The 24,551-nt window shown below is 37.9% G+C and overlaps 2 protein-coding genes across 5 annotated transcripts in view; both read right to left on the bottom strand.

Annotated features, from left to right (window-relative positions):
• Positions 1-43: 43 nt before the first annotated feature.
• Positions 44-19,691, bottom strand: SLC35A3 (solute carrier family 35 member A3). Of its 4 annotated transcripts, XR_010622531.1 has the most exons (9): positions 13,490-13,607; positions 10,856-11,060; positions 9,670-9,824; positions 9,466-9,588; positions 8,354-8,525; positions 7,455-7,573; positions 6,840-6,973; positions 3,878-4,769; positions 44-691 (listed from the first exon to the last, which is right to left on the bottom strand). XR_010622531.1 is itself a non-coding variant. In XM_065742279.1 (8 exons), exons 2-8 carry the CDS (start codon positions 11,040-11,042, stop codon positions 4,679-4,681), a joined length of 981 nt encoding a protein of 326 aa, XP_065598351.1. In that variant the 5' UTR covers positions 11,043-11,060; positions 19,655-19,691; the 3' UTR covers positions 3,756-4,678. The 4 variants fall into 4 exon arrangements, 3 of the variants coding, with proteins under 3 accessions (XP_065598351.1, XP_065598344.1, XP_065598332.1); XM_065742279.1 differs by lacking the exons at positions 44-691; positions 13,490-13,607 and adding an exon at positions 19,655-19,691 and having other exon boundaries at positions 3,756-4,769; XM_065742272.1 differs by lacking the exons at positions 44-691; positions 13,490-13,607 and adding an exon at positions 15,575-16,077 and having other exon boundaries at positions 3,756-4,769.
• A 489-nt stretch (positions 19,692-20,180) lies between these two features.
• The window catches only part of LOC136054599 (pro-resilin-like), a 42,441-nt gene continuing 38,070 nt past the window's right edge, over positions 20,181-24,551 (bottom strand). Inside the window, exons 60-63 of the mRNA XM_065745897.1 lie at positions 24,271-24,309; positions 22,531-22,563; positions 21,906-21,935; positions 20,181-20,418 (exon numbers count right to left, since the gene is read on the bottom strand). Of these exons, the coding sequence (XP_065601969.1) occupies positions 20,181-20,418; positions 21,906-21,935; positions 22,531-22,563; positions 24,271-24,309 (340 nt within the window). The remainder of the gene's footprint in view (positions 20,419-21,905; positions 21,936-22,530; positions 22,564-24,270; positions 24,310-24,551) is intronic.

Genomic DNA, 24,551 nt, shown 5'->3' with positions numbered 1-24,551 from the left:
ATTTCCTGAAGAAAAGAAGCAAAAGTTTTGACTATTCTATCCAGACACCAGTACTGTAACTGTATTGCTCAACCTTGCATACAAAGTGTGAATCTGCTGGGAAACATCATATATTAGAATTGTATTCAGTGAAGTTACGAACAACTCAACATATAAAAAACCCTACCTTTACCCTGAAAGTTTGAACATACAACTGGTATTTGAGCTCATATATTTAAAACTTCATTAAAATACACTGACAGTAAAGGAAACTTCAAAAATCTAATAGAAGTGTTACTTAGAGCAACAAATATATGCTTAGCACTTAAGTGATTCTTACTCAGCTATCAATTGCTAAAGAAATGAGAATGGAACACTACAGGCACGAATCAAAAACGTCATGGCCAAATTTTACTCTTGTGATGCAAATAAGGAGCAGTCAGTGAAGAACGAGCACTGAACTGCACTTCAGGTCAATATTTTTTGCTTCTGCAGAGTTATAAATTCACCTAGCAGGAAATAATTAGACAAAGTTATAAATTTAACTTTACAGGAAATTTGGATTCACAGTAAGTAGAGCAGAAGTTATCATCTAATCAATCCCACTTATTTTGTTGCATTTTTTCCACTAAAAAAATCCTCATTCTAGATATCTAAAAATGTATAATGAGCTCACCTGGAAAGAGAAGAACTCTTTAGTTCAATTAACTTCCTGTAGGAAAAAAAAAATCAGCATTAAAAAAAGAAGGAAACAATAATCATCCTCCTCACTCAGAATATCCAGCAAGAAACACCTGATGAGTAACAACTTCAAATTTGTAAGTGGCAATTGCTTGTGTACAACAGGGCATACATGGTAATAAGGAAATATATTAAAAGACAAAAGTTACAACAAAAAACATAAGAAATGCAAAGTCTCATTTATCAGTTTGAAAACAATTTAACAAAATCTATTACAGTCTCTTGAATTACAGCCATAAAACTTAAGTCAGGAACACAAAATACATACTCTTAAAAATCTGAGAAAGGACCTTATGAATAACTGAAATGCATATGCTAACAAAATATAATCATTTCTTTGAGAAAGTAAAGTAAAACAAATGTCTTAAAAAGTTACAGTATAAGCAGGTGTTCTCTCATACAAGCAGGAGATATAAGACAAATCTACCTTTTATTATTAAAGCAAACAAAAAGATAAGTTTGGTTGCAGTTTGTCTAAAACCGAGAACTTTAATAAAACTATAAAGTTATCAGAATCCTTTGAGAAAAAGATAACTGGGCACTTGTGGACAGCACAAAAATACAATGCTTAAAGGAAATTTTATCTATCTTACTATATTGGATTTAAGAGTTTTCACCACTGAACTGATTATTTATTTTACTTTGAAGATATCTCTAGTAGCTTACTGGTATTTCACCATTTTTCATGTATCCCAGAGATTAAAAAAAACATGCAAACAACAACACAACCCAACTAAGTATCCACGTATTCAATAAATACTACTAATCTCATAAAGCAAGCCTTTAAAATAACGACATAATCCAAATTATGCAAATAAATACCTAGCTATAACTTTATAAATATTTAAATAAAATTATGTTGAGTACGGACTAGCCTTTTAAATATACAACTAAACAACAAATCCATTTCCTTAAATTCAGAGACATAGTTCAGAAAGACAAGTTCATTTCTGTAAGTTATACTTCTACAGACCACTTCTAGGGCAAACTCAAAGCACTCCACTCCCTGCTTCCCAGAGCTCTGTGTCAGCTAGCTATGTTTCTTTGGTTAATGAATAAGTAAAACTTTTTCTTCAGCTCCAAAAGTATTCCAGCACGAAAACATGCTTATGGTCTCAGATTTCGACTGTTAACAGAAATCAGTCAATCTTCCTCAAATCCTCACCATCACAAAAAGCATGCAGTGCCTTCCCTCTCTCCAGAAAAATGCTTATAAGCCTGCAAGGCCCTCAGGCTCTGTAAACAGCTGAGGAAAGGCAGCTAAGAATGCAAACTCTTACTTCATTACAGTCACAAGCATATAGAGAGATTTAGCCTTCTGCTAGAAAATTTAACAGACTGGAAATTGGCAGATCTTTATCTACACATAGAATTTACTGGTCCCTAATACAGTATGTACACTGTCTTCCAAGGCTATAAGATGACATCCTATTCAAAAACAAAGAAGACATATTCCTGTTATTTCCTAAAAGCTAATGCTTAATAACAAACTTGATGCACCTGATATATTAAAACTGTGTGATTGCTTGACCTATTTCTTCCCTTTCTTTGCAATTGGTTTTCCATTCTCAATCTGCTTCTCTTGATTTTTGAGAAACTCCTCAACAAAGTATGCAATTACGTGACTTGAACATTTCCACTACTGTGATTTGTGAATCATGAAATTGAAAGTATTATCACCATGTAGGCCAAATATTACAACACTTGTCAAAGCATTTCAGTCACTCATACTTCCCATTCTGCACTAAGCAATCCTGCAAGCCACTTTTCTCTACGTACATCAGACCTCACATTGCATTTCAGTGGTGATGTGACTAGATGTCCTTTTTCACTTTGGCAGATTGAGCATTACAGGTGAAAGGCTAATATTAAAGTAGGATGCCAATTTAGGGTAATATTCAATAATCTTAACAACTGAGTAACATAGCTCTTGCAATTACAGCATGCTGGGGTAGATTCACAGATCAGAAAGCTTAGCAAGCCTTTGGCATAACTGAAATTTCTTCACTGTCTTGCTCTGATGCTACAGACATAATTCATGTCATCAAGAACAAAAGACTACTTTTACTTGGCTGCTATAGATTTTTTACCTTTTTATTTTATAATATTTAATTAAAATTCTCAGAGTGCTCTTAGAGAATCCTTTCTTGGCAATCCACAACTGAATTGCTGTGGAAAAGAGACTGAGGTACTTTGGTAAGCATTTTGAAACACCTTTCTTCACATCATATTCATTAGTACAAGAAAGAAGTGAGATAGAGCAGAGGAAAAAAGAACAACAATCATCTTTAACACTTAGCTGAATGGGAAGGGACTACTGATATGTTTTTCATAATGTATACATTTACATATGGAATGAATAGGTAAGAAGTCACCCTACATTAATATCCATTATGAATAGGTCTCCTAAAACCAAGTGATTTTTAGCTTTTTCTTTGTTTGTTTACTAGTTCTGGCACTGTTTTTGTGTGTGTTTCTTTCTCAGTTGTCTGTATGCAAGTACTTCAACAAGTAAAATGTTCATAACAGGTGGTCTGCATATGCTTTGTGATTTTTTCTGACTGAAAACAAAAGAACAGCATGCTTTTGTATTTATCTATTGCACAATTCATTACTTTTTCATTCTCTTTCCTATTAGAGTAATTCCACTACAAGACTGAATAGCTCCATGGAACCTATTTTGGTCTGTTAGCTCAAGCACTCCCAGAACAAAATTAATAATAATAAAAACTCTAATTATGCCATTACATACAAATGTACTGTGACAACCTTGGAGAGTTCATAAGTAAACACAAATTGTTAAAAAAAAAAGCCTCTGTGAAAAAATACAGTACAGTATACAGAAAATATACCACAATGGCTCAGTCTGGAGCTGTAATAGACAACGATAATGCATTTTAAATGTTTATTATGGGCTTCTCTTTTTGCTTTAATTGCAGGTAAAAAAATCCTCAGGGGATATTTAAAGAAAAAAAAAAAAAAAACCCAAAAAAAAAAAACCAACCAACCAAACAAAACAAAACAAATCCAAAAACCAACACACACAAAAATCCCACTACACTCTACTTTAGAAGTTCTACCCACAAGTTGATTTATAATCAGTAAAAATAAAAAACAATGATCATTACATCTGAGCAAGCACTCCATTATAACCCACCTCATAGTGCCAGATTACTGCAGCAAACTGTGTCCTGTGCTCACAGAGTTATTGCATCTGCTGGAACACTACAGGTTATCCTCATGATGGCTGGAGTATCAACACAGATTTCCAGCTTTCATTCACAATTTCTCCCTTTGCGTACTTCAGTAAGAACGTTAACATTCCTACAATAGCTTTATATAAGCAACAGAACACAGATCTCTGTTATTAAATCAGCCTTCTAAAATATAAAAATAATTGTTATTGTGAAAAATGTCTTTCAATCATACTTCAATTTTCATAGTTTTAATAAGGAACACCTAATTAGAACTGTCACTTTAGAACTATGATATGCATTCAGTTGACTTCATGTAAATAGACAAACAGTTAAAAACATGTACTAACTTTAAATATAGTCAAATTGCAAAAAACATACAATCTGACAATGTTGTCATGTGCTCTTTCAAAGAGTGCATAGGACGTATTTTTGCAGCAGTCAATACAGTAAATTCTTTTGATGCAATCCCAGGTCAAAGCTGTAAACATTCCTAACTGCAGTTTCTTGGAAACTTTTTGTTCAGTTCAAGTTTCTATTAGCAAGTTGCACTGGGCTTTCCCCTGTCGTTTTTTCACCAGTCACAGACAGTATCATCATCCGTCTTTAACCCTTTTGGCTGTCCAAAGCTACTCATAAACATTTCTTCACCAGATTCAGGGTAGCAATCGTTTCCTTGCAGTGCACAATGGCACCTTCCACATGCCATTTTTAGCAAGGCCCCCAGTGTATGATCTTGAGAAGCAGCTTGATGAAGAAGTCAGCTATGCCTTAATGGGATTTCCTGCAGGTTTTGGATCGTAACCATACAGGAAAGTAGCTGCTATTACAAGGATGGCTCCGAAGAAAAAGACACTGAATAGAATAGGAATGGAAGAAAAAAAAAAAGATGGTTTTAATTAATACAATTTTATGTAATACAGTCAAAGGAAGGACATCAATCCTGTGGGAACATATAAAGAATAAATGATATCCATCCGATTTATAATGAAAAAATATCCACATATTTCTTGGAGGAGAATACAGGAAAAAGTTAAATTTCTACACTCAGATAAGCAATATAACCTATCATCATACTGACGAATTCTAAAATTAAACATAGTTTCATGAAATAAATATCAAAGGTAATCAGACTAATCTTTCATTTCTTCTCCTTTTGACTAAAGCTCTATGCAAAATGCAAGCAGAAGCTAAATAAGTTCAACTAATACAGCCAACCAGCCATTTTTAACGTGATATATATCATGCCATTGCAGCTATGTCGGCTTTGAAATTCAAAGCTTGTGTTGAAACTAGTTTCTGCTGCCTAAGAACCAGCTGCAAGTCAGTCTACACTCAGTTTTGGCAGCTACAAGAATATTTATGTAAGGAAAAAATAATAAAAGACATCTTTTGCGTTGCAACAAAGGGGCCTTTCAAGTTGTTTTGACAGGTACCAGTATGCTTTTAAGAAAAGAACCTTGCTGACAATCTGATTTTCTGAATTAAACACTAAAAAAAACTGTGGTACATTACAGAATAATCTCTCGGAAAATAGAGTTTATTTCAAAACATGATCTACTGCAGGACATTCAAGCACCTAAGCATTTATGTCTATTATCCCAATCAGAAATGTTTATTCACGTAAGAAGAACGATTAGGAAGTTCAAATAAACACAGCTGGCATAAGAATATACTAAAGAATAAGTTTTATTAAATGAGATGGATTCAGATTTTACGTGGTGTGAGTTCAGCTCTCCTTCATTTAATTATTTAGCATTTTTCATTTTTATAATGTTTGCAGAGGCTGTTAAGTTACTTATTAATTTCTATTTGAGAACACAGAACTTCTTATACCATTTCTGCATTACTAATAAGCTATTTACAATTTAAGTCTAACCTGTCCATTTTTAAGCCCCTATAGTTAACTGTAGCTCCTTTTTTGAATGTTTAAATAAACTCCTGCTGACATAGCATACACTACTATTGGATAAAAAGCTTACATCAGAAATATTTTTATACCTTGAATGTGATGTATACATGATAACTGTAGGTTCACTACAAGCAAAATCCTATTAATGTATTTAAAAATTAGAATATTACTTTTAGACTCCACACCTTAAAAAGACAGTCATTCCACAATCCATCCATATACAAAACACAGCTCCTAAAATATTACTCACAAAACTTAGTGTATTTCACCTAGAAGCACATAGCATTTTTCTCTCCTTCTTGGTCAGGTCTTAGAGTACTGATTTTAGGAGAAAAAAACAAACAAAACAAACAAACAAAACCCTCAATGAACCAAAACACCCTGGTATGGGGCTTCTGAGTGTCCACTCATCACTGTAGTGTAATTTTGTGTGTATGTCTGGAATGATCTCTTCTAGGGAGACTGGATGAAATGCAGTATAAATAGATGATCATCACTACTGTTCAGCCATAAGACACTGTGTAATGAAGTGACTTGTGGAAGATGTGTCAATTTAGAAGACAACTAATGAACAAGAGTAATCCCTTTGTCCCAGTCCTACCCCGAACAGCCAGGTAGGGAGAAACCGGTTCCAAGAGCACAGCCAAATGCAGTGCAAGGCAGGCATCAGAATTAAATAGGAACGAGCCAAACAAACTGAGGGAGAGCAGGTGAAGAGGAAAAGAAAAGAACAAAATGTCTGGCCGAGAGGTTTGTCAAAAATGAGATTTGAGGTTCAATTATTCCTTATCTGTGGGGGGCTCTATCTTACAAAAACTTTATCTTGATAACTATACTGCAAAGTTTTAGTTTCATAACATAACTATTACTAAATTTTTCCATGGAAGTTGAATCTAACTATTTTATAAGGCTGGCTTAGATTGTGTTCATTTATTTATTGTTCCTGTTTTATCTACTAAGCATTACGTTTTCAATCAGTGCTTTCTTCTGTACACGTGGAAAATAATTCTTACCTTGTAGGGACAAAATCCTGAAGCCAGAAATAGGAGATCAACGTTGAAAGTATAATAGAGAGAGAAGTTGCAAATCCCTTTAAAATGTTGTCTGCATATTTTATAACAGCAGCAATCACCAGGCCTCCAAGTGCCTGAAAAACATTGAAGTTCAGATTTGCAACATGGTAATTCCATTGAGAACACCTCTTTCAAGAATATACTCATGTTTTAGAAGAAGCCTTCATGTATGTATAGAAGTGTTACAATTGTTTTATGTTATGTAAATACTTTATTTCCCAATAAATAAGTTGTTTATCACACAACCATTATTAAAATTACTGGAAAACACTTGTATACATTTTAAGCTATAGCAGAAAGGGCTTTTTTTTTTTTTTTAAGAAAAAAAATATTTTTAAGCATTGCAAATGAAATAATGCTTACAGAATTTTATGTTGCACAACAATCATATACTTGCTCTGAATTTTCCAAGTTTTTATTTAGAAGCTTTTTCTAATAGTACTGCATCAGACTTTTGACTACAGACATCTCAGTAGCTTCAACTGCATTCATTAATTTCCCCTGCCATTTATAGAAGGGTAAATCTCCAAATCACAGAAACATGATATATCTTACCTGTAGAACAACAACTATCCAAGTGAGTTTATTATAGCCTTGAAAAAATCCATTTTTTGACAGCTGCTCTCCGTCATATATATATACACCCATCAGTCCAAATATGCTGCCAAAGAATCCTGGAAGTACAAGATTGATTTAAAACTTTCATGGTGAATTCTGTTGCCATTACTATCTAAGCTCTAGAAGATGCAGAAATACATTGAAAATAGAAGGTATTCCCTTACTGATAGGTGCACAATAGGTAAGAAGTTAAAAGTTAGGATGACCATTTGTACATATATAGATAACAGTTATTTGGTGATTATCCAGACAATTAAAAAAACCTGATCTTTGTACTGAAATAATCCAAAATTCATTACCTCATCTTTATTGACAAACATGCATGTTTTTTTATTGTATTAAGGTTGCCAACCTGCAAAAACTGCCTATCCAGACAAGAGAAAAATATCTCAATTTTAAAATAGGTCTCAAAGTATTTTTTTAGGAATGTGATTTTTTGATTCTGTGATATTTTCACGTTTTATGTTTAATGTTGAACTCTCCAACAAAAAAATATATATATAGATAAAGGGATACTATATGTACTTATCTGATTAATTTGTGCAAAACACACATAGGATACACAAAATCTGCATAAGATAATACTCTTTAGAGCGTATTAAGTAAAATTCAATTGACAGACTCCGTGCAAACTTACAAACACTATAAAGAAGTTAAATCAAGAAGTAGGTTGCTAGCACAGAATTCTAGGAATTGCTTTCTCTTGCGTACTACTCATTTATAAAGTATGCTTATGCAGACCACTAAAATGCTTTTGATATTTCATATTTTTATACATTTATTTTAATCCAGAATGTGGTACTCCTGCTCTAAGTGATAACTAAAATTAAACTTACCAAGTTGAATGTTTCTTATCCAAACAGACTGCTTAGTTTCCTTCAAAATTTTCTCAAAATAAACGCCTGCAAATCCACTAGAAAAGCACGCTATAAGAACTGCCATCAGGCCTACAAACTGAGATCCTGCTGAATGCTCCTTAGCAGCTGTTGCTTGAGAGTCTGAAGGCCACTGGATGTAAAAACAGTTATTCAAACATACTGTTAAAATCAAGTCACAATCATGTATAAAATGCAAGTTATTTTTTTTTTGAAGTAACAGTTACTAAAGGCAGACCATCATATGCACCACAAACACTGTAAAGCCATATCTTTTTTTACTATATGTTTCAAAGGAGTATACTTGTGCCTCTACTGGGAGAAAATCCATCATCTTAAACAGGCCCAGGATTTTACCTGCCGTGTTGTATATGCCAGCACCAACCCGGAATTCCAGCACAACTCATCCTGGTCATTCATTGTCACTGACTTTTCCACCTATCAGACAGTTACCACTTCTATACAGAACTGTAAGTCAGGACACCACTTACTCCACATGTCTTTAAGATGTGATGAACTGTCTTAGGTACGTGCGTCTCTTTCATGATTTTATATACAGCCAATACAAGCTAAACTTATCCTTAGTTTTTCTTTTAATCTTTAAGATTTACAATAAAATTATCTAGAACACCCCAAAATCTGCTAAAAACTCTTAAATTGTCTCTTATCCCATAACCCCTCTAAAAACTACAGATTCCTATATCTCCATCATTTGGGAAAGATTTTGCTCTTAAAAAATTCAAGTCAATTTGCCATGCTGAAACCATATGTCATAAGGTGAGCAGCAGGACTGTGCTGTCACAGAAGATCTGTGAATCCAAACTGCTCATGTGAGAAGTGCGCTATAAACACTTTGATAGCTGCTATTTGAAGGCTAATCCAGAGTCACAAGAACACAAGAAGAGCTGTTATCTTTTGCCTCTGAACCATTTCTGGTATCCTCCAGCCATGGTCAATTGTGGTTTGTAGCTCCTGGCTGTGCTCCAGCACCAGTGTGCAGCTGCTACAGCCAGGAAGCTGCACAATCAGTATAGAAATGCACGTTCCTTGAGTAAACACATCACATTTATTACCTGCACAAATGCCACTCCTGTCATCAAAATTACTAATGACAGCCACTGGTATATACCCAGTTTCTTGCTCAACATGGACACAGAAAATAGAGCTGTGGTAAGAATTTTCAGTTGATATGTAACCTGAAAGAACCAGAAACACTTATTACCACATAATTCACATTTGTTTTTTGAAACTTACAGAGCAATCCAAATATACTGTACCTGGTACGTGGCTGCATCTAGGTTTGACAATGCTACGTAGAGCAAGTTATTCTGAAGAGTGTAAATTCCTGAAGGAATTGCAAGTTTAAGAGTTTCCATGGGCTTATTAAGGATTTCATCACGAAGCACTCTGTTCAGGGTCCGTAAATTGCACTCTACCAAAGAAACACAGAAATAGACTTATGGACTAAATGGAGAAGGGAAAAAAATAAAGAGCAATGTTCTGTTCTCCAAGATTAATTATTTCCCCATTTTTATATCTATCACTGCTATCACAAACTCAAAGTACTTCAGAATAATTGTCTTTCATAAACCTGAAAAATGCCTTGGTGTAGCCTGGAATATCAGAACAGGTTCCCCAGGGAAGTGGTTATGGAACTGAGCTTGCTGGAGTTCAACAAGCATCTGGACAATGCTCTCAGACATATGATCTGATTTTTGGGTGGCCCTGCATGGAGCCAGGAGTTGGACTTGATGATCCCCGTACGTCCTGTCCAACTTGAGATATTCTATGATTCTGTGAATTGTTCAATTAATGTTAAAATAAAACTTATTCATAGTCATATTTAAAGCTGATACCTTAAAAAGTACCGCCTACAATGCACATGTTTAGGAGCCTACAGAATCATCAATATTTATGAATATGCAATGATATTTTTAAACTGTTGAAAACCTAATACATATGTCAAGGAACTGCACAAATGCAGTACAAAGCATACAAAATGAGAGTAAATCCAAATATCCTTTTTTGTTGCTGTTGTTGAGCTTAAAACTGCACGTCTTTTTGTATTAATGAAATCACTATTTCCCTCCTGTATCTGTGTGATTGCCATAGCCTTCTACATGATCATTCATGCTTTAGACACAGCTTTTCATTTCATCCTATTTTTATTTATAAATTCCTTAAAATATCTGAGCAAAAAACAAACTTCAAGCTGTTAGTAGAATATTTTTTCTTGTATATCTTATATGCGGTTATTTAAAGAGAGCTGGCTTCAGCAGACACACAATGTACAATTGTGTGTGCTGAGGAGTGAAGTACGACTACAGCCTTGCCAAGGCTGTATCTTCAGGAGAAAGGAAAATCCTTTTTTGTGAGCCTCTACTCACACAGCTGCCTTGTAGTTGCCATTATAATACAGCATACTGATTAAGAAAATTATTTGGTGCAAAACTGAACACATACTGCTGTCTTTGTAGACTAATAGAACACATGACAAAATCTTCAGAAGTTCAGCAAGAACTACTGCAGTAGAGGACAAGTAACGAGGTCCTTCTTCTTTCAGTGTCCGAGAGTAACGCATTGTCAACACTAAACTTGTGGTCTGAAAAACCAGGATGCCCAAGGAAAGGTACTTTAAATTGGTAGACATTTCTTGGTTATTTTCTTTCTGAAATAGAAAACAAACAACAAAACAGGCTTAAAGTTTAATACTGTAGGTAGACATTTCTATTCGGAATCAGCTATTAAGTTATCCACACACCTCTCTGGCAAAGGTAGACAACCAATATAATCTGGTATTTCAAGAGAAAAAGGAAATTAATAAATACGTCATTAGAAATGAGGAGGCATATCTGGACATTAGATGAGGTGGCAATTAAAGAAATAATCCTCTTAATTTCTCATCTATAAAAAAGAATAGTCAAATAAGGACTACTAACATACAGTTACATTTCCAATAACTGTTACCACAAAAGAAATCTTTAAAGTTAATCCAATCACAGATCCCTTTACACAGAGGAAGGCTCAGAAGATATCTTCAGAATAAAAAATAAAAATAAATAAAAAAGCCCCATACTGCAGAACTGCAGAAGGCCCAGTATCAGTGAGCTGTCCCCAGCATTAAGTGTCTTCTCATTCTTCCACTTCTCCAAAGTTTTACAGGTTGCAATTTCTGCCTTGACAGATGGCATAGCATCAGCATAAGACTAGGTGAGGACTGGCCTGACAGCATTTTCTTTGCACTTTGCCACCAATTGAAACACTAAGTTCATGCAAGAAACTAAAAGCAATGCTGCTTTTGGAGGCACAATATATTACAAGGATATATTACTACCGCTACTCAGAACATTATATCATTTTCTGCTTTTCTTTATGCATGTTAAGTATGAAGACAATCCATACACAGAAATGTTCTTCATAAAAAGATTAACAATTACTGCCTTCACTACCCACTTACTCAGAAAACTAGCAGTATTTTTATAGTGCCAAGGAAAACCAGTAATTTAAAGAAAAAAAGTAACAAGTCAATACATTGCATGCAGTTCTTATTTCCAGAAGCCTAAAGCTGACAAGCGTAGTACATATTGGATGCCTGTGCCTGAGTCGTCCCTGTGTATGTTTCACACCTACAGGTACAAAGAGCTTGATCTCAGCTACCTACTTTTGTACTCACTTCTGAAGCATGGGTTCATACCTCTAAGTACTCTGCAGCTGAAACCAAATTGTATCCTCACCGATGTGACTTCTCCGGTTCAACAATTTTTTCAGAGATCTGGAGAGCTGTGTTATTCACGTATTCCTGACTTGCCCTAACTTATCTCTAAGCTTTAGGAGATTTTCTCCAGTCATGCATACTAGGTCACCTGAATATCTGCACAGCATCAACATTTCAGAGACACTGAACCTGCAAACAACTACTGACTGCCAACAGTCACGGAGATATGAAGTACAGACTCATATGCTACCAAATAAAACTGTTTACTTCAGAAATTGTATGGCTCCAAAAACATTTGTAAAAGCTTACTAGCAAAGGAGAAAGGAAAAGATGCCTGGATGCAGAAACAGAGGAAGCAATGTGCAATAACTCCCTTAAGGATACTTAACAGAAGATGCTTTTGTAAGAACTACAACTTCATTTACCTCACTAAAGAAACAAACACTAACTGCAGAGGATGGTATAAATCAGACAGCAGTAAAAAGATGACAGAGAAGCACACTGCAGCCAAAACTCAATACTTGCTAACTTTTTCCAAATAACAGGTTCTGATGGAAAAACTTTAACTGAAGATAACTGAAATTATGCACCCCCAAGAACCAAGTGCAGGAGATCCTGTAGTCAAGGAGAAATACCTTTGAAGCAGGTATTTGCCATAGTTGTAAACAAGGATGAGAAACAGAAGCAGTTTTCTTCAAGAGATGTGGAGGGACACGAAAGGTCAGAACTTGTCCCCTAGAGAAATGCCAACAGTACAGAAAACAAGGAGGTAGAAAAGGGACAAAAAAAAATATCCATTGAGAGAAAAGACAGAACTGAACTTCATAAAAAGGTCTGGCCATGGTTCTGGAGAAAACCAATAGTGAAACGCTCGTTTAGACGCCCACACACACCACTGCTTCCAGCCTTCCCATCTACTTAATTTTTTTAGTACTGAGACCTGACAATCTGGATATAGGAAGAACACACAGCAATCATAAACAACTAAGTCTCATAAAAGCACACCTAGAGATGTTTTTAAACTTTTCACTTTTCAAAACGCTTCTGAATAAAACACAGATACTTGGAACACACATCTTGGCTGAACTAAGACTAAAATATCTGCATTTTGTGAGTCTATAAAGTGACAAATTTTTTAAGGAACTTTCTCAGTGCTCAGAATTCAATAGTTTAACTGAAATAGGTCACAAATCAAAAACTAGCACACACATTTCTTGCTGACATACAACCATCCATGTACAAAGCCACTTACAGATTAAAAGTGTATCTCCAGTACATTGATTATGAGCAAGTATCAAAACACTGACTATCAAAGTACGGAAACAAACCAACAATCAGAACAGTTTAATAAACCCACCAGTGAAGCCATTGGGAACACGTACCACATCATCACCTTGAGCTATAGTATTTTCTTGATCAGTAATCATAATCAAAAGAAAAAAAACCAAACAACAAAAAAGGAACTTCTCCCACAGGAACACTTGCTTCCAGAAACAAAGCCACAGATCCACTTTCTCCTATTCACCGGGCTGCTTTCTGAAGCCAGACGTCATCTCTCTAAAAAGCACCTGCAGCAGAACACATTCCTTCACAATAATTCACCAAAGCAGCTTCCGAAGTTCTAAAATTCACACCAAATGGACTTTAAGGGTCCAGCTTGATAGCTGAACGTAGATTACAAGCTCTTCTCAGTGGTCAGTGTGACAGGTTAGCTGAGAACAAGCGGTTTCATGTGGAACTAAAGGTAATTGCTCCACAGAGCAGGAACTGTGTGCTTCTGAAGCCCACGCACACCAATAAAATTGCCACCCTCTGCTGAGCACACACAGTACCTTATCAGCTCTCCTCCTCTCTCTTCCTCTCTTTTAGAACACTCACGTATCAGCCAACAGAACTTGGTGCAAACTGGGAACAGGATCCCAAAGAGGAGCCTAGTACTAAACTTGACACAGCTGAATTGTGCAACAGCCCACAGCAGGGCTGGATTTACACATTGCTTGCAGGTGAGGCACTCACCCATTTCCTGCTACCCTCCTTGCAACAGACTGGGCAGTCATAAACTAAGCCAAATGCTGTCTTCAGTAATAGTCCACACCCTGACGGTCTTAAACTAATAAGGAGATGAAAGTTCCCAGCACACTGCTTGTACGCAGTCACTCCTCCTGGATTTCGATTGCTTGCTGGCCTTTGGACACGCTGCCCAGCACTCTGAAGGCCACAAACTCAATTTGTGCCTTCTAATTCAAAGGCTGGGAGTTCAGCTGTCACAGTAATTCTCTGGCCTTAACGGGTTCCTTACCTTCCTTTTATTAGTCCAGGTAAGAGAAAAAAGAAAAGAAACTGTTCCTGTGTAGTTTACTTGGTATGCCTTGAGACACACCCACAGACTGCATTCCTCCCAGCCCGCCTGTAAAGCATTTTCACTGCTGAGATCCCTCAGCTTAAACTTACTGCTATGGCTTGCTCTTATTCCACGTTACTATGAATGAGTTTAATTTTACCCAACCAAACAAAAGGCACTCGCACATTAGTTACAATACAGAGCTGAACAGAACGAGACAACCAGACACTTCAAAAGTTCATGAAGTTGTGTGTGCCAGTACACACCTTCTGTGCCTCGGACATGCCAGAAAGTGAATGCAGACTGAGTCTGCTCTACAGAAAGAAGGAAGCAGTGCAGAGCCCATGAGCTTGCCCTGGTGAAACAGGCACGGACACACCTTCTGGGCATTCTCTTTGAAATCAAGAGAGCAGATTAAGGAAACAGGAGAAATTTGAACCCAATACCAATGCCATTCCTACACAAATATAAGAAGATATCAACAAAGAGGAAAAGCACACGAGGAAGGTGAGGTTAAGAGCTAGCTCACAAAACCAGAATATGTTTTTGTTTTTTTTTTCCCCTAAAACTCCTCCTTTTATGCTTCAGCAGTGCAGTGCCTTCTTCTGCGCACTGGACAACACACACATAACATGCTACTTCCTGTAACACAACTGCATTTCTCACAGGGAGATTCCATTCCATACAGCTTTTTTTCAGAAGCAATTGGACCCAATATGGCCTTCTTTACACCTAATAGTAATAACTTCTGCAACAAATACTTTATGTATGGAAATAAATATTTGAGATAGAGCTGAGGGTGCAAAGACCATTCAGAACCTGAGTGCTGCTCAACTGGTTTCTGAACAGGATTCCATGCACACAAATATTTAACCTCTGTCATTCAACAGTACATTTCTCTTCCCCCTTTTGATCCAAATACATAAATCTGTCAACATTCCATTAGAATTAATAATGCTGTAAACATTTGTAATAACCCCACACCATCTACATTGTCACTGTGTTTCTTTGTAAGGGCCTCTCCCACCTTCTCTCACAAGCAATCTGTAACTAGTCAGCTGTTTCTCCTCAGATACATACCACTTCTCAACTAAACCAAGGCAAAATATATTATTTTAATACTTACCCTGTTCTTCCTCTTGCTTTTCAGTTTGTTATTCATTCTCCTTGCTTGATAGTCTACTATGTATATTATTTTTCTTTGAGCTTGTATTCTTCTTAGGTGTTACAAAAACTAAGTGCACTAGTGAAGTTTTCTCCTATCTTTTCTAGAAGAAAGTAACAATGTCACTGTTTTTTTTTCCTTTTCTTGCTCTCTCTCTCTCTCAGGAAGGTTTCATTACAGCAGTATTTTCAATTTCTCAATTTACATTTAAAGAAACCTTAACTGGTAAAAAAATAAAAAATAAAAAAGCATTTCTGTATTCAAATAGTATTTGACGAGGGCATCAAGCACAACACAGCAGAACCCTGAACCCTGGCCTTTAAACAACGCACTGATTCCATTTAGCATCAGCAAGAGCAGTAATTCTCAGATGGGTTACACATTAAAATGTAACTGCTGAAGACCAACCAATGATTTCTTCTCAACTTTGGTTAAGGTCAGGGGCCAAGGACAGTAGAAAGCTGTACCAGTGATTCAGTGACAGAAAACTGCCATTGCCAAGTCCAACAAGGAAGGTGCCATTACACATTAACTGACATCTATTTTCAGAGAGTGATACAACTTGCTTGGGGCTCAAAGTTTTCTTCTGTTTTTACAGAAATGCTGATGTTTGTTTGCACAATCTCAAGAAGAATTTTTGGTTTTCTTTTGTATTGAAGAGAAGTTACAATTCTATTCTATGTAAAAGAGAACAAAGTTGGGAACGGTGAATCTTAAGTGTAATAAAATCTTCACTGTGGCTAAATTCTCTTTAATCCCCTCTGTATCTGCCAAACAAACAAAAAAAAAAAACCAAAAAAAAAACAAAAAACAAAAAAACCCACAATCCAAACAACACCCAACAGAAACTTCATCCTTCACAGCAAGAACACAGAGATAAGATTTTCTTGGAGTGATGATAATTTTATTTGATGAGTGTTAAATAAAACACTTACTGAGCTTAAGAAACGCAGGCCCTCACTGAACTAAACCTAACATCAGTACTGCTTATAAGATAAAAGAGTTTTTATATGTGCACAGTAGAGCAATAGTTTTATACCGCTATTACGTCAACACCTGCCTGCCAGCACAGAAATCTGATACAACCTGCCTCTGTTTTACAAACAGTACACACACTGCACTCATTGTACAGATCATGGTATGGAAAAATCCTGGTCGTCACACTCAGCCGTGAGCAAGGCGCTGTTCAGTTCTGGGTTTTAGCTCAAATCCTCATTCTTCTGCAAGCACAGGAGTGCAGCACCAGGCCGGGATGAGCCAGGTGCTGCCCTGCTGCAGCTCCTGCAGATGCATCAAGGCAGCGATGCGGCTCAATGTGAGGCGCTGAGAGTGAATGCCTAGTACTGCTGGGGCTCAGCTGCAGCTCACAGTTAAGCTATTTCTGAACCACTAATCAGGTTTGTGTGCTCCAGGCAACACAGCCACCCCCAGACAAGGTCACATAGCTTGAGTACAGAGTGAAAACAGATCTGCAGACTTACTGCAGAAAGCCAGTAATTACAAATAAGTTTAGACAGCTAAATGGAAAGGGTCTGAATGTAAGAAAGGTAGAAATATTCAAATGGGAAAATCCCAATTTCCTGTCCATCTCACATTCTTAAGCTTGTTCCTGAGAGGTACACATCTTAAGAATCCTCCTCCCCTGCAAGGTAACTGCACAGACTCCTGAGCTCCAGTTAGAGCATTGAGCCTGTGGTAGCACCACACCTGCAGGCACAAACTGAGGTAACTGATGAACAATGAGCCCAGGTGGCAAGCAATTCGAGAACAATAGGAGAGGAAAAGCTACATCAAGCAAACCTACCCCAAAGATTACGAACAAGTTGCCCTCGCTTAACAGAACCAAATCTTGAACTATTTTAAGCAGACAAGAGATGTAATTCCTCTAGGTAGCTGGTTCACGTGATCCCTACCTTTTTCCTGTCATTACAAAATGCACGCAGCAGTACAGGTTAGGGGCTGACCTGCAAGAAAGGAGCTCTGCAGAAAAGAACCTGAGTGTCCTGGTGGACAAGAGTTGATGGTGGGACAGCAGTGTGCCCCTACAGCCAAGAAGGCCAGGGCTATCCTGGAGTGCATTAAAAAAGCATGGTCAGCAGGTTGAGGGAGGTGATCCTCCCCCTCTACTCTGCCCAAGGGAGGCCCCATTTGAAGTACTGTGTCCAGTTCTGTGTTCTCCAATACAAGAAAGACATGGAGAGAGACCAGAGGAGGGCCACAAAGGTGATTAGAAGCCTGGAGTGTCTCAAGCATGGGGAAAGGCTGAAGAGACCTGGGGCTACAGAGCCTAGAGGAAAAAAGATCAAAGGGGGATCTTACTAGTGTTTCCAAACATCTACAGGGTGGCTGTCAGGTGGATGGGGCCAGGCTTTTTTCAGAGGTGCCCAGCAACAAAACTAGGGGCAACGATAACAAACTGGAACACAGGAAGTTCCGTATAAACATGAGGAAAAACTTTACTTTGAGTGGCAAAGCACTAGCACACGCTGCCTAGAGAGGTTGTGGAGTCTGCTCTGGAAATATTCAAAACTCACCTGGACACTTTACTGTGCAACCTACTGAAGGGACCTCCTTTAGCAGATGTTGGACTTGATGATCCCCAGAGGTCCTCTCCTACACTCCAACCCCTACAATTCTGTGATAACAGAAGGAATTAGGCTGTACAGGCAGCCCGCAGGACTGTAAGGGACATAGAGCAACTTCTAACAATACAGTGCTCTAAATAAATCAAACTCACGCTTGCTACTATCACAATCTTTTCTCAAACCTGTATTCTCACTGTATAATTCTGCTTCTATGCATCTGAACACCATGCATCCCAAACCAGCAGATCCTGATCTCTCAGAACTGTAACCCTTACCAAAAGTTCACACAATGCCTAAGAATGGGTAACGGAATCAAAAATTAGTTTTCCCAAAAATCAGATTATTGTAAATCAGTTTATCAACAGCTATCCTCTGCTTGTAAAAATTACGTGTGTTGCTTATTTCTTCGTAAAAGAAAAGCATGTATTACAAAGCTACAATCAAGTCTAGCCAAAGCCATCAGGCCAGGCTGCTCCAGCAGACGTCCACACAGCTACAGCTTTCATGGTGCTCTCTGCTGGGTACAATTGAACAGGTGAGGCCCACAGGCACTACAGCGTGCAGTAGCAGGTAACATGCAGTGCCTGTGAAGAAGGGCAGCCCCACAGATTTCAGATGAAGCAGTCTGTCAATGCATTATTTGTTCCCAAACCCACTCTGTCAGCATGTCCAGCAATTCTCAGAGAAGGAAGGGTTACCTCTGATCCCAACCTTTCTGCGCAGCTTCCTGCTCCGGTGCTCGCTCATCTGTAGAAGTTTGTTGCATACGCTGCTTACATCTCAGATTACGCAGCTGTCCACTGCAGAAAGCAGCCTCAATCTCTTCTACCAAATCAGTTCATAAAACTCTACCCTGGCTCCCTCTCTCTTTATCACTCTTACAAGATACTTTATAGGATTCGCTAAAATATGGCACAACTTGCAGTCAGTGCCTTTTGGTGTGCATCTTCTACCTTCCAATCTATTTCATGATCTGTATCTTATCTCACTCATTACCTTAGCATTTTAGGGTGCTTTTTTTGATGAAGCCCTCAGCTTTGTACCGCTGGAGCCCTTCTCAAGCCAAACTCCCAGCGTGAGGCCGCGATGCCACGCACACAGCTGAGCGCGCAGCTGTCCCAGCCCGCCGCACCCCGAGGAGCCGTGCAGGTGAGCCGCCCCGCCCCGCGGCCAGCTGCCTCCACACAGCCCCACCTTCCCGTTCCCGCCCAGCCCATGCCATTCACTGACACTTCTCGGTGTCCCCCCCACCCCCGCCCCGCCGTTTCCCTTCTCACCCCGCCTAGCCCCAGCTTCCCATTCACACCCCGGCCCAGACGCCTCTCGCTTCCACGCCCGAGTCTTCCCTCAGGCCTCTGCCCCCAGCCCGGCGCAGGGCGGCCCGCCCGGGCTCAGCCGCCGCTCCCGGCCCAGGCCTCCCACCCGCAGCGCTGCCGGCGCCCGGCTCGCCCCTCACCGCCGGCCCGGCTCGCCGCAGCCACCGGGCGTTTCCGGGTGCCGTCCCGCAAAGGCTCCGGCTGCTGCCGTGGCCCCGCCCGCTCCGTTCCCAGGGCCGCGGCGTACCTCCCGCCCGGCCCCGAGCCGCGCCGGCGGAGCGCGGGAGGGCAGAGCCCGCCGCAGGGCGGGAGCGGCCGCCTAGCAACGGGCATGGGGACCTCGGTCCTGCAGCGTGGGCGCGTGAAAGACACCGTCAGTTTATTAAAGAAGTGCGATGCCAGTTCGGATCGGACGCTGAAATTAAAGGAACGTTATTGCATAGCCCAAAGAAACGACTGTCAGTCAAATGGTGAAGTTCGGATTCAGGCAAAAGTCCTTCACGCCAGAATTACAACGTCAGGGATTTAGGTTAATTTACAGGTGGCTGGCAGTGGTGTGTCCTGTGTGGTATTTGATGTGAGGGACAAAACGGGGTGACATCCTGCCATGGAAATATGTATGGAGAATAATGTATGGAATAATGTATGAAGATAACAGAAATATCACTAATCACAATTGTAAACTGTAGGAGACAATTGCAACTTTAATACTAGGCACGCGTTCCTCAGGACGTTAACCTGCAGTACGGTTCTGTCCATGCCCCAACAGGTCACTGCCCCAGCAGCAGCTCCAGATTTCCCTGAATACTGTGGAACGTCTCTCAAAGACAAAGATGGCCCAGGGTCCTCTTGTGCCTGTACCTGCTTGTAGATTTCAGCATCATTCTTGGAATTCAACTTGCAGCTATATCAGGTATCACGAGCTAGACAAAATACTTGAAAAGAGGAGCCAACCCTAAGACCACCAGTTTTATGAGCATAATTACATTTCTAATATTTCCTGTGGGAAAATGCATCATTTTTCAGCAGCTTTCAGGCTATTGGCCTAGTATGGGCTGTGCTGCCTTCTGTGCAGCTCTAGTTTATTTGTCATCAATGGGAACAGAGTTTAATAATATTTCTTTGCTCAGGGATTTTTGGCTTCTTTAATAAATGTGCTCTCATATCTCACAAATTTCAGTCTCGTGGTTGTCTTCAATTTGCTTTTTTTGCTTTGCAATTTCCTATTGAATGTGAATTTGTTTACATTTGACTAAAGCCAATAGTATGATATTATTTTAGCATTTTTTTGCCATCCCATGGAGGACTGCTCACGAGAAGTTGGAGGTCATCTTTATTGCTTACAGTGACAGGCAGGGCAACGCTCAATTTGCAAATAAAACCGTTTGTTTGACATTCTGTTTTGGTTACTAACCAAGGATTTTCTAAGCAGTTGTTTCTCACACCAATCAATTTTCAGGTAGGTGTTCCATCACTGGACAGAAATAATATTTTAGAAAATCATACAGGTGGTGTACAACGTTCTCTTAAAACAATGCCTAGAACACTGACGAAACTAATGATATGTACTAATGACTAAACCCAAAGAAACTAATGAAAGACATGACATAGTAACTGGACATGGAACACAACAGCCAAGTAACGTCTGCCAATTTGACTTCATGGTTTGTTTTTTTTTCTGACATTAAGTAATTAATCTAATATTACTGTGTATAATCCATGTCTAGAATGCTGAGCATATCTTCAGATGTTCATATAGACCATTTTGAAGTAACAGCAGCGAGTGCGAAGGCACTCAACAAACTAAACAGCAGCAGGAGTTGGGGACTGGAGTGTTTGCCAGCAGAGCTCTATAAAAACAGAGAACAAGGGTGATAAAGCAAATTCAAAACAGTTCTACTCCTTACTATTACTATAAACAGGTCAGTTTTAGAAAAATGTTTTCACTGTTAGACCATTCTATTGTGTAGACACTTCTGACAATAAAAGTCAACAAGAAAAGTCTCCATAAATGTTCAGCAAGTGTCAAATGTCAATGGGTGCTATTTTTTCCTCTTGTTGGAATTGACTTTTGCTTCCTATGCACTTCCATGTCAGATACCATTTTGTCAGACTGTCCCTCTGCTGCCATCTGTCACATGCCAATAAAATGTGACACAATATTGTTGGGAAGGTTCAGCTTCTAGTACCATACCACCAGCATAGCCTCCAACATCATGGACCAAAATAATTAAATGGGAGGCGTTACTTTTGGAGCAGCCCTCCTACATGTGCGTATATTGTAAAATACTTATTCATAGACAGGAAATTTGACAGATACCTCACAAATGTAAAAAATACTTTCATTTTGCCTACAATACATGTATGAAGAAACCAGCAGAAAATGCTTACCACTTGACTGCCCCCTGAAGAAGGCGGTTGCTGCGAACAAACAAATAACAAGTAAGGAAATCTAGAAGCGTTCCCACTCAGTGTTTCTGAAGACTCAGCTTTGTCCATGATCAGTAACATTTTAACAACTTAACCCACAGCACAGCTTTGCTGTTTTAAGAAGGCAGTAGATTTAGACAGATGAAGTACACACTGCTAGTTACACATTCTCTTCACCCTGCCTTACATGTGAAAATAAAAACTGCAGGGGAAGAAAAAGCGAAATGTCACTGAAAGACTCATGAGTTTGGCTTATTAAAAATAAAGAGTGGCGGATTAACTGAGCAGGGCCTAGAAAAATTTACTTAGAGAATGGGAATTTAAAATTGGAGAACAGCAAAGTGTAATGGGACCACAAACCAGAATCTAAAGCAAGACAGATTCAGTATAGCTGATACTCAGATAGGTTTCCCAAGTTAAGGTCATATTTTTCACAGCAGCTTGTTTAAATATTGTTTAATACAAAGGGAACTAATACACAATATTATCTTCAGACCAAAGCATTCCTAAATTGCTCTATCAACTATCCAGGTTCTTTGTTTACCAAGAAAAGAAGAAGAAAATGCTGTGATGAAAGCTTTCTTACCTGCTTCCCAGAATAAGTGCTTCCTGAGGATCCCTGTAAAATAATAATAATAACCCATTTACTTCTGTTGTAATTGACTCCTCATGAACTGTGTTTGAAGAACACATTTGTCTTGAAAATGCCCTAGTTTTGATACTGATTTTCATTTTATATTTTTTCTTGCAGGTTTTTTCCCTATTTCAAGTGAATGCCATCAAGTAAGCAAATAATTTGTAAATGCAAATAAGTTTCAAATAATTTGCAAAGAAATGTATCATTCTGTCTGAACTACACAATTTGAAATTAAAGTAGTTATTTGGATATTTAAATATATCATTTGTAATAAAATTATCCAATCAAATTTCTTTGAACAAGTACAGAATTCTATCAAATCTTTGCTGGAGGGAGGAATGAAAACATCCTCATCCTGAGATTCAAGTTTAAACAATATTTTCCAATTGTAATTTCCTGTCTGGTTTTCTCAGGCATTTCCCATTATCAGTGTAACATAATTTTACATTTTGCCCTCAAAACTGTTACCTATTTTACTAAATACTAAATTCAACACTTCCAAGTTTGTTGTGAGCACTGAAAGAAGAGAATCCTTACTGGCTTTCCTTGCTGAAGGAAAGGCGAACTCCCCCCCAAAAAAATATTTTACTCTAAGCCTGCTTATACCTCACTATATTCTTGCAAATGAAACCTATTTTGTGAGCAATCACCCAAAAATTCCAGGGAAAAACTTATCTGAAATAAGAATATTTAATAGCTTCCTGTTACAAGTATTCTTTAGCATGACGTATTAGTAACTGAAAATTTAACTCAAAGTTCTCAAGAAGGAAGAGTTGTCTTATAATGCGTTTAATATATCTAAAAGAAAATATTAGAGTCAAATTATGCATTAATTCACTTGGAATCAGTCTACATAGGAAAAAAATTAAAATTAATTGAATAAATTAAAAAAAGATAAATAAGGTAAATATTAGAAGGGTAAACATAAAAAGATATGAAATAAATAAGTCTTTACACTTCAGCTCTGCTTGAGGAAAGCTCTAAAAAGGAGTCAAACTGAAAATAAAAGTGAATACTGAAAAGCCAGATATTCTGCAAACACTCAACAAGTTTTCTAGTAAAGTAGTTCTGCTTATTTGAATGAAACTGCCAACACAAAATCTCAAAACCACTTACTCTATAAGAAATGCCATCTAATATGGTACTCAAAATGTCTCTCCTTTATGATTCAGGTGGAAGAACATGTAACAGTTGTGCCCCCTTTTTAATCAACAGATGGGTGTTTCTTATCTTCTATAAGAAAAGCTAATACTTTGCATGAGCTTATTTGCATCTTCTACCACACAATGACACAATCTAAATTAAGTGGTTGAAAAGCTGAAAATGAAAATATGAATATGCATGTAATAAGGTAATAAAATATAACCTTCAGAAAGAAAACACTTTCTTCCAAGAAAGACAGGAATAAGCACAAAGACAAGTGCATATAAAATAATTGAAAGAGTGTTCCCTGAACATAAAATTAGCTGAATAAATTCAAAGATTGCTGAATGACTTTAAACAGAAATAATAAAGTGTTGTTTTAATAAAAATAAAGATCCTATAATCTCATTCTTTCATTACTAGAAATAATTTAGAGGATAACAAGAGAAGTCCACTTACAGAGTAAAATGCTGGCTAAAAAAATACTTTGTTATATTACTGGCTTGTGAGAAAAATATAAGGTAAACTTGACAGGTATTTACTTACTGGTTTACCATGTTGTCGGCCTCCAGAATATGATGAGCCCTGTAAGAACAAAATAAAACATCCGTTATTAGAATGCAAAACATTTTGTCACCATGTTCAGACCATTCAGACACGTGCTGTACTTAGCACAAACTAATTTGACTGCTGTTTGAGCAAAATGTAACTGGGATACTTAAAGCTTCAGCTACCCACTACACATCAAAACAACAGCAATCTATAATTCCAAATGAAGGAAGCAGTGTAATGAAACACCGCTTGAAAGAAATGTTTTACATTGAGTA

The sequence above is a fragment of the Cyrtonyx montezumae genome, unplaced genomic scaffold (assembly GCF_038088225.1).
Source record: "Cyrtonyx montezumae isolate F1298 unplaced genomic scaffold, pur_monq_1.0 scaffold_1, whole genome shotgun sequence".
NCBI classification, from domain to species: Eukaryota; Metazoa; Chordata; class Aves; order Galliformes; family Odontophoridae; genus Cyrtonyx; species Cyrtonyx montezumae.
Note: the sequence above shows the minus strand (reverse complement) of the source record. Positions and strands in the feature narration are given on the sequence as shown.

Bases quoted from the DNA above. Each gene is read 5' to 3' on its own strand.
- SLC35A3 (XM_065742260.1), bottom strand. From the start codon at position 13,534: ATGATTACTGATCAAGAAAATACTATAGCTCAAGGTGATGATGTG. The intron at 8,526-9,465 runs GTAATAAATGTG...TTTTACATCCAG, and splicing joins CAGGAGTGGCATTTGTGCAG to TGGCCTTCAGACTCTCAAGC. The intron at 4,770-6,839 runs GTAAGAATTATT...TATTCTATTCAG, and splicing joins CAGGATTTTGTCCCTACAAG to TGTCTTTTTCTTCGGAGCCA.